Source organism: Diadema setosum, chromosome 4 (assembly GCF_964275005.1).
Source record: "Diadema setosum chromosome 4, eeDiaSeto1, whole genome shotgun sequence".
In the NCBI taxonomy this organism is placed as follows: domain Eukaryota; kingdom Metazoa; phylum Echinodermata; class Echinoidea; order Diadematoida; family Diadematidae; genus Diadema; species Diadema setosum.
Window position 1 is genome coordinate 8,984,609 of NC_092688.1, and position 15,484 is coordinate 9,000,092.

Here is a 15,484-nt window from a genome sequence, read left to right on the forward strand (position 1 = left end):
TTCAATTCCCGTCCAGTACTTTACGTCCTTGGACAAGATGTTTTTACCCACAATGTCCCTCTTGACCCAGGTGTATAAATGGGTACAAATGTACCTGGCAATGCTAGGGTAATAATAATGGCATTGCCCTCTGGTAGAACAGTGACAACACTGAAGAGGCTACTCTGGGTAAAGGACGCCTTATCATTATATTATTATAACCTCCACCAAGGGAGGAGGTTATGTTTTCGTTACCGTTGGTTTGTTTGTTTATTTGTTTGTTTGTTTGTTTGCTTGTCCGTGTTGAAAATAACTCAAAAAGTAGTGAATGGATTTGAATGAAACTTACAGAAAAGGTTTAGAATGACACAAGTATTACACAAATGATTAAATTTTGGTAGTGATCCGAGAATTTTGGGGGAATTTATGAAGGATTTTTGATATTTTGACATGTAGGGTCAATGAACTTGGGAGTTCAAGCTGCGCATTTTTTAGGTTTTCAAACGCGCACTAAAGTGCATGCTCTAGTTTCTGCTAGGGCGAGGCGTGCCACGCAGCTGAAGGTTTATGACGTAACAAAGGCTTCTATAGTGGGAAATCGGGCAATTTTTCAGCATGTATACCTATGGGTGGAAATCACTGATCCCTATGAAAAGCCCAAAGAGTTTTTCCCCAGTGGTGGAGAGGAGAAAAATCTCTTTTGGACAAGCAAGATCATCGGTGGAAAGTAGCTGCTTGGTGGAGGTCTGCGCTGTCAGAGTGCTTTTCTAGTTTTTGTTATTATCATTATGAATAGATTTTATTCCATTTATCCTGTTTGCCGCAGAGTTTCCCTTGGCAAAAGATAATGATTATTCGTAAACATCATGAGGTTTTTGACAAAAGGGGAAAAAAAGACCTTGCAAGTTTTATGAGTCTATGAGTCATAATGAAACTTCAATAAATTCAATTTGATAGTCTGTTCAGGGGCACAGCAATCTATAAAAATAAAGCCGGATAGACAGGCCAAATAAACTTCATACTAAATTTGTATTTCCATAGTATTTGCACGAATGTGTGTAATGTTCATGATCATTAACATCCTCAATTTCCTATAGTTGTCTGTTGGAAGGGATAGCAGACACACTTTTTAGCTTAAAGGCATAATTTACCATTTGCAGAAGAAACAAAAACACGGCATTAGTGCTTTAAATTAGTTCTAAAATGTGAATTAGGGAAAGAAACAACCACTGTAAAAAATTGAATCCGTATAATCCATTTTAAGTATTGGTGAATACACAAAATGTGAACAATAGTTATAATGAAAATGTTTCCAAACTAAGCCATCTACAGTTATGGTTCAATGAGAAAAATACTGATGATCTCCTTATACTTTAGACTTTATTGCAAAAATCTTACATGATAGGATGTTTTGTGGCACGGTACAACAGACCTACACATATGCATCAAATGTGTTATCTTGAACATTTTTTAAATCACTGCTCCCAAAGGCAAACAGGACCTTTAAATTGTAACTACAGTAGGTAGTGCATTTTTGCAAGTGCTTGCGCATGATTATGTTTACATGAATATATGAACTTGTGTTTATCTTTATATGTAAATCCTCAGGCGATATTATGTGTATATCATTTACTAAAAACTAACTTGGAAGAATATTACCTCCTACACCAGTAGTGCATACTAAAATGTGTTGCATCAGTCAGAATGGTGTCAATGATATTCTACAGTCGGTAGTAATTGTGAGCAGCTGTGCAGTGTATGTGGCATCAGTCACAATGATGTCAGTGATATTGTACAGTTGATGGTGATTGTGAACAGCTGGTACCGAGAGAGTTAACAATTATTAACGCTACAGGATGTAGCGCTGTCACAATTAGAGCCTGAAAATAGCTTGCAGTCTCTCAGGAACAGCGAGATTGGATGTCTTTTTCTCTGGAGTTTTGAGTCAGATGTGGTCTGCATTTTCCTCCAGGCACATGGAGAAATTCTGTCGCAGGATGTAATTAACCCAGTGAATTAGCATGTCACCTGTGCTCTTCCGTTTCCTACATATCCTGTTACAGTTAAACTTAGAGTGAAATTCAAGCCCTTTGCTGAGTCCCCCCCCCCCCCCCCCCACATCCACCTTGGATGGGATATGGTTGACATTTTAATAGTGTAATTAAAAGTCATGTCTCATCCCAATCAAGATTTATGATAATTTTGAGACCCAGGAAGAAGAAGGGCAGGTAAATGAGTACACATCAATGCGGAGACACAGATCTAGACTTCATCTGTGTTGTGTAAAACTTGTACCTGCCATCAATTAATTCTGCAGTGTTTTGAAGGATGCAAAACTCTCTGTATGCTTAGTTTTTGGTTTGCTTCTTCATAGCAACATCAACAACAACAACAACAACAACAACAACAACAACAACAACAGAATCATAATGGGAAAAAAAATAGTGAACCAAAAGTGTATGTGTAAATAATTTGGTTACAGTTCGTTATTCCGAAGGTTCATTATTCCGAAGGCTCTTTATTCCGAAGATTTGTTACTCCGAAGGTTCGTTAATCCAAAAATGTGATGAGGTTCATTATTCCGAGGTTCATTAATCCAAAAATGAAATAAGGTTCGTTATTCCGAAGGTTTGTTAATCCGAAAATGAAACAAAGCTCGTTATTCCGAAGGTTCGTTATGGACCCTATATCATTTCGGATCAACGAACCTTCGGAATAGCGAACCCTATTTTATTTTTGGATCAACGAACCTTCGGAATAACGAGCCCTATTTCATTTTCGAATAAACGAGCCTTCGGAATAGCGAACCCTATTTAATTTTCGGATTAACGAACGTTCAGAATAATGAAAGTTCGGAATAACGTCACAAATGTTCGGATTAACGAACCCTTTTTCATTTTCGGATTAACGAACCTCTAGGTCTAGGGAATTTGTGTGTTTCGGATTAACGAACCTTCGGAATAACGAACCTTCGGAATAATGTACAGCACCCAATAATTTAGGTACTGAGGTATTGAGGTCGTTTCGCTTCATAGTGAGAAATGATTTTTCATAAAGGGCTATCGTTTGGTGGCGCGATCTGCCACTTTTATTCGAAATGGATTGTTATTCTATCATTTATTTTGGGCCACTACATTTTTTTTTTTTTTTTAGGCCACCTAGATATCACATTTGAAGATTTGTAGGCCACCAGAGAAAAAAGTCAGTGTCGAGCCCTGCCATCTATACTGATCAGTCAAGATAGCAAGCCTGCGGATGCGCTGGTCAGCGACTAAAGTGCTGTATGAGTAAAGTGATGGAAAGACCAGTGGGGCGGAGTGTAGGCGTCTGTTCCATTAAGATGTCATTCAGAGAGAAGAGACAGAGCTCCAAACTGAGTCTTGATTTGCAGCTCATTGCTAAATCCACCGTTTCCCCCACCAGATTATGTTTAAATCTGGCATGATATTACGGAAATATCTTACCCCAAATTCAATTTCCCCCCATGGAGACCCTCTCTTCATCCCTCTAGAAAGCCTGAATTAGGAAAAATTGCCGATAGATGAGCAGGGACTAGTAATTAGAGATGATGCGTGCATTATTAAAGTAGGCAGTGGATTTCAATTTTTGTTTTTTTCTAGAAGAGGGTCAAAAGTTCACTATAGAGATTACAGTCATAATGTTACATGGGCATGCAACTAAAGCCTTTCAGTTCTCTGTTTACGCGCATATCATGTTTGAGATGTCATGGTACTTTGAGGACAACAAGTGCATCTACATAGAAATATTTGATTATAATATGATTTGAAATGATGTACTGGCATTTTAATGAACAGAGTAGTACTGAATTGGTGATATCACAGTCTTTTGTTGTAGCTTGGATTGGAACCAGGCAGCTTGTACATGTATGAGCATAAAGTGAGCATAAACACTCAGGCCAGGTGAGGTTGTTTATATCTGGTTTCAATGACGATGAATGGTGATGACTGTACACTGTTGTACTCTCTAGCTCTTCTGCTAGTTGCTGGGACTTTGTTTCAATATATATTGTGAATCTATTGCGGTCAAGTACTGTATCTCTGAAGTGATTGTGTTGGAAATTTCTTTCATTCCAAAATATCAGGCAAAGCATTAGTAGAGTGCCTTGAATGACACGACATTTTCGAGATGGTAAACGGGGGATAACATCGAAACCAAAAGACATACCAAACAACTTCCTCGACTGCTCCTGTGAGGCTTACTAGAAGGTAGGGAGGGGTATTAAAAGGAGATGGGAAGGGAAGGGGAAGGGGAAGGGGGAGGGGGACAGGCACATTTGTCCATAATGTCGTGAAGTCAGGAGGATGCATAATTTGTGGCACTTAGTGATCAGGAGCATTGAAGCCACGGAAAGAAGCATTGATTTACATGTACATCTCTCAGATGCCTGATATTCTGCTGGCTGTAATGATGATTATGATGATGATTATAATCATAGTAATGATAGTGGTGGTGATAATAGCTCAATGACATTGGTCATGATGGCAATGATAGTATGATAGTAATGAAAATCCTTTCTTTCCTGAAAGTATCCCTATGGCCACATACAGGTAAGGATTGGTTTCGTATCTAAGAGCAGGATTGAGGATGATGAGGCAGAAATTCACAAGAGCCATCCCCAGATGAGGATGACATGATGTTGTGAAGTTAGCCTTGCATCAAGCAATATAGAATGCATCTATCACTGAAATTCAGAGTCAGCAGTTATATCACTTTTGCACTTACTGTAACTCGGGATGTATGTATGCTAATACACATGATGAAAGCCTATTGCAAAACAAGCTTCATGCCAGACTATTTTTGACAAAAGAGGTGTGCCAAGAGTGACACTGTTGACTGACCCATAAATGGCAACCATCAGCACATCTGAGTGGTGTATGTATGTTATAATCACAATGGAGATTATCTGATGAATGCATTACGCATGTACCCCTTGTTGTGACTAAAGTATTACTCTGCGGTTCAAAAGGGGACTTTATCCCAAATATATGTGGATTGAGTGAATGTAGCAATATGAGGAGAACACATCAGTGGAAGTTTGTGAGGAAAATTGGACAATCCGTTCTAAAGTTCAGATTTTTTCTTTCCAGTTTCATACTGTCAGTGCTGGATATAAAGACTGCAACAGGTTATTAACTCTTTATGTGCCACGTTCGCACGTCCGACTCAGTCGACGGCGTGCCAACTTCGCATATTCTGCTCAACAAACAAAGCCGCCAAGACCGATCGATAAACCGCTAATTACTGCTAATCCCGCGGCACAATGAAAGCGTTTCTCGTGCTTTTGTTCCTGTCATATACGGCTTGCATTCTATGTGGTGATCGACTATCAAGTGATGTTCCCAACTAGATTTGCTCGTATATTCTAAGTTTCTGTCACGGTTTTATGTGCAAAAGTCATGCCTTTACAGTAATGTAGCAACTAGTCATTCAAAAGAAAAATTGAAAATAGAGTCATCATACAATTTATATCGAAACAAAGCTTGGCATTCCTCTTTAACTTTGCCTACTATTATGCTCATCTTAACAGAAATTTGTAGAAGTTATACAAATTGGAAAAACAGAATTCTTTCTCGAAGCATGACTACCTTCGTGTCTCAGAATAACGTGGCACACAGGGGGTTTCCACCATGGCACATAAAGAGTTAAGTTGCAGTTGGCAATTTGAATGCCCATAATCAAGTGAATTGATTGTTACATAGGCATTTATGGAGATGATACTCTTGCTTGTCCTGCAATATCAATTGGAACAAACAGATGTACTTTGTTTTGTATCTTCAATGAAATTGTTTAATACATGTACGTTCTTCTCTTCTTTTTTTTATGTGTTTGATGAAATAATCTGCTCAGAGGTATCAAGAATCATGACTGTGACCACATAAGTGGGGCAGGTAAAGATTGAAAGTTGTGTTGGCTATACTGAGAGTGTCTTGGTACCAAGGCTAATCTAAAGCTTGACAGGTGAAAGGTGTTATTGCAAGGAAGGAGGTAAGGAAGTTCAGGTGTGACAGCTGGTTTAAGGCGGTCTGTGAAGTGAGACACGGTGGCAACTTTTTCGACCCTTGAATCTCTGCAAAGGAGAGAACAACCAGGGTAATCTCATTCCGTGTACTTCACGCAAGTTTGGGACAGGTGTTTGTTTGTCTGTTTCTGTTGCCACTCGACATCATCTTTGACGCTGACATCAAACTTAGTTTCAGAGAATGAGGAGTAAGCTGGTAGACATGTGCATTTTCTTCCAAAAATTAAAGCCAGTATTAAGCAGGAGTACATGTATTTCTTAATCAAGGTGCTACATAAGTAAGCACTTGCCCAATTTGCCCAGGGCAAGTGAAATCAAAGTTGGGCAAGTGTTTTTGAACAATGAAAAAAATGCTTGCCTAAATTGGGCAAGCAAAAAGTTTTGAAGCCACCGTGATCCCCACAGTTATTCCCATACAAACCCACTGACAAAGGCACCCACAAAGGCACCATACAGCAACCCAAAGATAATGACTGTTTAGTGATACATTGTAGCAACCTTCTAACACTTACATGAAGAAGCCCTAATGCCATGCAACAGCAACACTCAGTCGAACCAAGTTTGTTACTAGCAAGTAAATCAATGTGGTGTTTATTCAAATGATTGTGTTTTATTTAGCCCTTGACTTCACAAGTGTTTTTCAATATCATTTTCTTATATTTTTGGACTTTCTTTTCGGGCAAGTAAAATTCATGTTCAGGCAAGTGGTGACAAAAAAAAAATTATGCAGCACCCTGATAATACTAGAAAGCTGTTCCCTTTGGTGAATCTCTCTCATTATTGTGACCTGATTTTTTAATAGTGGAAATGTCCCTAATAAAAGGAAACTAGGAGGGGGTACTACCCCCTCCCATTTTGGTGGGTAATGCAGGGTAGTATAATCATTTCTTAGTCGTATACACGTACTTTGTATGCAAATGGTGAATTTTGGCACTGATACATCTAATCAAAACTTTGCAACATTATTGTTAGCCTACACCTGTTGGTATAAAATTCCCCATAATACATTAAGTACAAAGTGTATGCAGGTAGCTCCAAATATTGAGAATTTATGCTAGTGGCTGATGTGCCAGGAAGATAAAGATAGACAATGTAATGCCAAGGTGTGTAGAGCTTCCAAAACTTTCAAATGCAACTTCTGTAACTTTCAAAGTTAGTGCCTTGTGCTTTAGGAGCTAAATTCTAGTTGAAATGTCATGCAAATTTAAGAGCGCATACCCATCCCCTTCCTGAATTGCAGAAGCTCTGCAGCGGATCCATCTGTCCACAGCCTAAGCAGCAGCAGCAAATTGTCATTACTCAGTGCCAGGAGGCAGATCACATTGTAGGTCTTCCGTAGCATACACACACGCGATGATTTCTGGTCCAGTTACTATGAGGACCCCTCCTCTGCCAATTTCTTTCTCTCTTCCTCTCTTTTTTTTTTTTCTCTTTTGCACATTTACTGCCCCAATTATTGATCTGTAAACCCAGCACCGTGATTTTGAGTCATCTCTCCCAACTCTCCCACATTTTTAGTCCCGTTCCAGGTTCAATTTACGTGCAAATCAGAGTAGATTTCCTGATATTTACAAAGTCTCTTGGGAGCCCTACGGACCTCCTTAAAAGAAGATTGTCAATCAGTGTCTTTCAAATTCTAGGTTTCTACATTTACATTTATGTATTATAATCAGACTTGAAAGGAGACTATCTGATGTGCTTGTCCTGAAATTTGTTGTTCCATTAATTTTTACTAACCATTTATCAATGATAGTACATGTGTGACCATCTTTGTTTGTGAATGTAGGTTGCTGAGAATCGACATCCTGTCTTGGAAATTTGAAAGGAATGTTGGTCTAGAACTTCTAATTACACATCAGAACTTTTAGCATTGTTCCCATCTTACCCGCATATGAGCATACTACACTGTATCTCTAGATACATTCTCCATATCCTAGAAGTATTGTCATCCAAAATATGAGTATCAGACCATGTGAAGTGAATATCAAGCTAGTGGGAAGAGAATGATAAAATGAACTAACAGCAAAAATTTCAATTGTAAAGTTCCCATTCAAAGTCTCTTCTCATTTCGTCAGGTTATTTATCCAAAAGCATGTAAAAAGGGAGAAAAAAAGTCTGGTGGGAACATCTTTAAATACAGTGTACATGTACTGTATATTACAACTTAAAATAGCTTACATACTGTGTGTGAAGACATTGCATTGAGCTCAAATGGATACAGTAGGACCTTGTTACAAATAACAAGGATATTTAAAAACTGTGACATTTACCTTGTTTTATTGGGTTTCTCACTATGTCAGGCTACAAAATCAAAGAAATAAAGAGCTGAGACCTGCAAGGTCATCTTGTTATTAGACAGTTTTGTTATATCTGACTTCTTCATAATGAGGTCTATTACTTTACATTAAACTAGGAAAAAGACAGTAAGAAAAGGTCCAGGGTATCACTTGACTAGATATTGATGTGCTTGTGGTGTGATTGATGCCTGATAAATAACCTATGTGATACTTGTACCAAGCCCTGAGATATACAATTTGCAACCATGGATGAATCAATTTAAAAACACCACATCTTCAATGCTTGTTGTATTTGAACAAGAAGTGTAAAAGCAATCTCTTATTTATCTAATTCTCTCATTGAATGCAATAAAGTGTGTTGCATTTTTTGTGGTTTGTTGACTTTAAAGTGATTATAGTTTGCCAATCTAATTGAATTTTTGTAGGTTTATCATTCATCTGTAGATCTAATTGAAGGTGTCCTGCATTTGGCTGTTAAAGCTTGACTTGAATATATTCATAGAACTTTTGGTAATCTATGATTATTGCAACTTTGCTAGAAAAGAACAAAACATAGCTCTACTATTGATTTGCTCATGTATGCATCAAGCATCCATTCTTATTCACTATTAAAAGTATGCCTTTGTCTTTTGATAACCTGCATGAAAATATATTGAAGTGAAGGTTTTGTGATGTGGTATTCTTATTGACCCTTTCTTCAAATCAACATCACGCCAAACAATGAAAGTAAGAGTGCCCCAGAGACCGGGGCACTGCTCTATCGAGGAAACTGGTATTTCTTCCTGGATCCTCCATACCCTCTGCCCACATCCTTCTCCGTGGCATGGGAGAGGATGTGGTTACCATGGTAATGTGCTCCCTATCCTCCACTCCAGGAATGCACTAGCTTCAGTCTGAAATTCACGCCGATTATGACCCTCAAGTGTGTCTGAGTTCGGGCTTGAAATGTCAGGATCTCACACTGAATCCTCCTCCAAGAAACTAAACAAAACAAAAAAATCTCCCAGTTTATCACATTGCTTTGTCTGTTTGTTGATTTTTCATTGATTTTACTTTTCTTGGTTTCCAGTAATGGTTTATCTTGAAACATGGCCAACAATGGGATTGGTAGTTTAATACCAAGGCTTAGATTTGGTTAGATTTGGCATAATATGTGTTCACAGATAGAAACCATAGATACTGCATAAATGTGCATAGTAGCAAGAACTCAGAGGCTATTCCAGGATTCCATTACTCTCAAGTGAAAAAACAAAAACAAACAAACCTTCTGAAAATGTATTGATGCAGAATGAATTGGTACTCTTATTTATCAAGAATGGTATTGCTCATTAAAGAATGTAATGTTCCTTTCCACAGAGAAGGGCAGTATATGTCCAGGGAGGTGTTCCACCTCCCTGATATGTCCATGTAATAGTAATTATGCACCTGTCTGACTCTCTATCAAGTCACTGTCATTCAATGCCTGCAAACCCACATTGTGCATACTGTATTATAAAGGTACTGTACTCTAATTATCAGGTTACTGAAATTCCATTTTTAAGGAAAGGGAAGTAACCTCAGGACTGGCAGGCAATTCTGTAATTTAGCTACTGACATAGCTGATAGTGTGCTGAAATATTGACTTTCAGAGTTACTCCAGAAATGGCTCACTCTAGATAAAGTTCAACCAAAGAGAAAGGCGTGCGGTGAATGAAAGTGATATGAATGCTGAGAGAGCTGATTATGCGCAGAATACCCCCCCCCCCTCTATAAATGTATGATATGTGTATAGATGCGTGTGTTGTGTCAAGATAATAGATTTCTCTAAACACATTCAATCGATGAACTTACCTGTACCTGTAACAGTTCTGACATTGCTCTGCCATCTTTTTCAAGTGGTGGCTAATCGGCAACTGATGTTTAGGCACAAGTTAGCAATCACCCAGGTGTAACATCCAGGTAACAGTGCCATCGAGCACCACTGGGTGATAGTGCCATCGTAAATGTCACACACACACAACACATCGTAAATGTGTCGTGTGTGTGTGTGTGTGTGTGTGTGTACTACAGTGTAGCTGGATAGAGGATGAATGCATCTGAGCTCTGCTCATCCTAGTTTGGGATCAAGAACTTTATTGTGATTACAGTATGGGTCCCAAAAATATTTATCAAGAGAAAGATTTCTTCAAACTTCTTTCAAGAAGTCATGGGAAGTTCTTCACGTGCTCAGTTTTCTTCCACCCTTGCAGTACCATGGGTATATGATATCATAATGGAGTATTAAATACTGAATTATGTTGAGTCCTTAAATATCTCTTTCAACTGCTTCCTGTTATACTTTTTGAAAAACGTATTCACTTTGGTCTCTCATCACTGTGGTTGTCTATAATTTGATGGGATGCAGACCCGCTTCTGTTTTTATATTGATATTCACCATGGTAGATGTATTTCTGTTTAAAATGAGTATAATTGTAATGATGCACTGTGTTGCTATACAGTACTCTTAGAGGAAGGATAAAGAAAGCAAAGAAAGAATTTGATTGCAAAATTGGTTAAGTGCCATATTTAGGTATTTTGAAATAAGTCAAAGTAAAGGACAGCAAAGTAAGATTAATCCAATGATACCTCATCTGTTACATAACAAGGAAATTTCGTGAAATTATGATAAAAAACATTTACTTATCATTTTCTTTGTTTCTTTTTTAAGCAGATTTAATCACAAATATCTCAACTTGACAAGAATGGACTTATCTCGTTTGCAGTAAAACCCTTCAAATATATCGTATCACACTTCTTTTTTTTTTTTTTTTTGTATTTCTGTACAGGTGGGTACACTGGAGACATCTACTCCAACTCCAACCTGCGAAACAAGAATGACCTCTTTGAGTACAAGTTATCAAATGGACAGTGGATTGAGAGGAAATTTGAGGGCAGGTGAGTCTACTGGTTAATCTTTGCGGAACCCCTTATGTGCTAGGAATTTTTTGACAATGCGTGCAATGCTATGACATTTACTGTACCAATCAGCACTCAAAGTCAAAGTCAGATTGTCAATAGCTGTGTTGTTGTTTTTTTCTGTGTCTTGGGTATTTGTTTACTTTTTTGTGAGGGAGGGGGGGGGGGCTTTATAATACCTTAGATAACATTGTTAGTTGTGGAGTTGAGGAAGATCTTATTTCAAATGTTGCAATTCAATTAGTCAGCAACTGCTATATTGAGTTTACACCATCCTGGCTCAGGGGTGTTGATGTGCTTCACTGGCCCAATGATAGCCACCTGCCAGTCAGCCACTGGCTGTGAAGATGTCAGCATGTCCATGAATTTGTTTCCAAGATGTTAGATGTGGGTGTGGGATGAAATGTGAAACTGTCCCAGCTTGAATCATGTTCATAATTCAGGCGAGGTGACGACAGCGTCGCACCGAAAATGGTCGCTTTCTTGTCATGGCATGTTGTCGAGAAAAAGAGTGATCCGAAAAGGCTTCCATATCATACCATTGCCTGTAATAATGAATCCAATGTTGACAGATTTGAGGTGGTGTACTTCTTGTTGTCAGCCTTTCATGAATTATCAGTGAGCAGATGAGCAAATGAACTCTAGCCAGAGATAGGAAGATTAGAACTGTCTTTATACATCTAACCTGGAGAGTGAGAGACTGGCAAGAGAAGTGATATTACTGATTAGGACCAGACAAAAGTGCAAGGGAAGTGCAGTGAACTTTCTGGTACACAAGTATGTTTTTTTCCATGTCTTCACAAATAAAAGCCAAATACTTAAAGGGACTGTACAGTACTGGTTGAGGTGGGGATTCATGTTTTGAACATTCAAAGTGAGATAATGAGAAACCCCATATGAAATATGAAAGAGCATGTAATTTTAAGAAGGATTTAACATTTATTTGATGAAAATTGGTTTTCAAATGGCTGAGATATCCAAAAAAGTGATAATGATAAAAGTCGACAGGCCACGCCTTTTATTAGCATCTCTTTGTTTCACGTTGTTTTTGGATATCTCAGCCATTTCAAAACCGATTTTCATCAAATAAACTTTTGATACCCCTTAGAACTGCATGCTCTTTGACATCTCATAGAGTGGTTTCTGAATGTCTCGCAAAAAGTTAAAAGCTAAATCCTCACCTCAACCAGAACTGTACACACCCTTTAAGCTCAGATGTTGACTGTGCTTAGCATAGAATGACATTTGCATCCTTTTGTTTTTCGTATTATCATCATTATAGTTATCATTTTATTGTCGTAATCATATTCTTTTTTCATTCACTTATTTGTTTTGTTTTATTTGTGACTAGGAAAGCAAATGGAATGGACTTAATTGCAAATTGGGAAATAAGAGCAGTCTTTGGGGAAGTTTTGAGAAAGAAATATACCTTGTGAGTCAGGTTCACTGTAAGGATGAATTCATGCAGTGTACAGAAGGTGGCGACGGTATCAGCCACTCTATCATTATTTTGTATGTCATGAAATGCCAGAGAGCATGATTGTTTGCGCTCACTGATATATATACACACACAAGCCATTAGAGAGTTTTCCAGAGAGTCATTTATTTCACAGTCAACACAGTTCACATGTAAAGTTCCTTGTGCTAGGGGACCAGTGACTTTTATAAAACAGTGGTACCAAAGCAGCATTTGACATGCATCCACCTGTATGTATTTTGTCTGTGTTGTATCAGGTTACCTCCTGCTAGATCAGCCCATGGAGCGGCCGTGTGGCAGGATAAACTCTGGATCTTTGCTGGATACGATGGAAACGCCAGGTAAGGAATAGATGGGATAGAAACAAAGAAACAAACAGACAAATGTACACGTCAAAAAGTAACTTCTGCAAAATCCATGCACTTCTCAGAGCTGCCAACTACATATAGTACTGATTTTCAGTAATTTCTACTGAAATTGGACAAGAATACTGAAGGTTACAAGCAAATTACTGATTTTAGAAATCATTGTCTGTGATAAATTCTATAACACTGTTAAGGATTACTGATTTTCACTCAAAAAAGGTGCAAATTACTGATTTTCAGCCATCATAGTACTGAAAGGCTTTTACAAAAGTTGGCAGCTCTGACTTCTATGTTGCCAACAGATATGTTGGCAGGTTTAATGTGAGATGAGTGAATGTTGATAGTAGTTACGTATTTCTCAGGTACACAATGTATGTGTATCAGTAAAAACTTAATATAAGTATTTAGTCCACATGTAAGTTTCTAAGTCTGAACTTATCCTCACATATCTTATGATCTCTTTCATAAGCTTGTGATAATGAGGTGTTGCAAAATTAATAGTACTCGTCTCGTACCTTTATAATTTTGATGGCAATGGAAATAGAGCTGACACGAGTTAGCCTGTATGATATATCAAGATTTTTTTCTTTAATGGGAACTTGTTTCTTCATGATATTCTGAAACCAGAATTGATGACTAAAGAGAGTGAGGATCTTTCGATGTGAATATGGTTTTGGTAGATAAGTTTTCTTTAATGCTGAAAAAGCAGCAGATATCCAAGGCCAAAGATGAGGTTCAGTTCCAAATTTACAGGAAAGGTGTGGAGTCAAGGCCAAAATAAATCACATACAGATGTTTGCATCAAACATGTAACTAGAATTCTGGATCACAAAACTTCTGTCACACAAAGGGACTTGCCACTGATGATTGATGTGGTTCTTGGCACCCCAAGAAATTCTATTGGAAATGTAAGAAGAAGCGAAAATGATATCCAAGCAGGAAGGAAGCCGATATTCGGTTGATAAGAAATCATACAGGATGTTGCGTCAATTAAAACAAATCAATTACACATGCTCTCTGGCGGATACAATTTTACTACAGGCACTATTATCACATTTGAAACTTGTTGTGATCTCTTACTGCATGTGATAGGAGAGGTTTCAAGGCCAAATGTGAGACGTTTCTGCCTGCAAGGGTAAACCCCGTTGTTTCCATGATCTTGCTCTCTTTGTTCTTTTTATCCCCACCCCCCCCCCCACAAAAACAAAAACAGAAAAATGATGAAAGAAAGAAAAGAATAGAGTGCTTGTGAAAGTGGGACCGTCACCAGCTTCCTCGTGTCCTGCTCTGAGAGAAGGGTAGTGATTCAATCTAGGCAATAGTTGCATGTGTATGTTCATGTCGCTCAAAGTTATGAAGGAAGGTCTCATGAAGTACCTGATGTCTCTCTTTCATGTCCTTTGTTCTATCTTGAATATGAATGACATTAAATGACAAGTTGGAAGTTTCAGAGGAAGATCTTAATAGAAGTTATTGATATGTTCTTTTGTGTCATCTGTTTTATTTTGTATCTGAATAGGTTGAATGACATGTGGTGTGTGTCCCTGAATGGTGACAGCAAATGTTGGGAGGAGGTAAGATATGATTTTCATCCTAGTTTTGGTGTTGTTTTTGTTATCAAAGCATTTAGTGACTGGGCTAGAAATCAAATTGCTGTGAAATGCCTGAAGGGTGCCCTCATCTTAATTACAGGTTCATGTGTTTGTGTGTGAGTCTGTGAGTGTGTGCACAGTGTGTGGTGTGTTCAACCCCTTAGGGTCCCAGACAGTGCCGGGGACATGTCAGGAAAAGCGAGTCTGAATTCAATACCCGCCCGTCATCGGCGCGTCAATTGTTGACCTTTTTTTGTTTCTTCCCCTTCACGGCTTGTTCTACGCAACGCGATAGGCATTCCAATCCTTGGGTCCTGGTGAATTGTAGGTCAAGGGATGCAAATATTTGTTATCGTGGGCTTGTGGCCAAGGTATGTAAACACTTTGTGGAGGGACAACCTATCAGATAGACACAAAAAAAAAGAAGAAAAAAAAAAAGCAGAAAAAGAAGAAGGAAAGACAGACAGATAGACAGACTATGGTGGTAAAAGGGCACAAGTACATTTGTCAGACAAATTTGCTGTGGAAATTTGCTGCTATCTGTAAGGTGAACTAAAAGGTATGTAGTTTAGTCTCAATTTCTAGAGAAAAGTGACAGAGAAAAAAAAGTAATGAGGGAAGATATACATGTATACCCCCAATGAGAGAGAAAAGTAATTTGTAGGCTAATGCTAAAACCAGTGTGTCTTTTTAAAACCAATTTGCTGTTTCACCAGGTTGTGAAACTGTTCTTGAAGTATCTTGTCTGAAATTGATGTTTGGATGATATTTTGTGGACGCATTGAAATCACACTTTATAA

General features: G+C 38.2%; 1 protein-coding gene across 1 annotated transcript in view; it reads left to right on the forward strand.

Annotated features, from left to right (window-relative positions):
• LOC140226837 (leucine-zipper-like transcriptional regulator 1) overlaps positions 1–15,484 on the forward strand; it is a 69,997-nt gene that overhangs the window by 4,581 nt on the left and 49,932 nt on the right. The window contains exons 5-7 of the mRNA XM_072307264.1: positions 11,121–11,229; positions 12,985–13,068; positions 14,612–14,666. Coding sequence (XP_072163365.1) covers positions 11,121–11,229; positions 12,985–13,068; positions 14,612–14,666 — 248 coding nt within the window. The remainder of the gene's footprint in view (positions 1–11,120; positions 11,230–12,984; positions 13,069–14,611; positions 14,667–15,484) is intronic.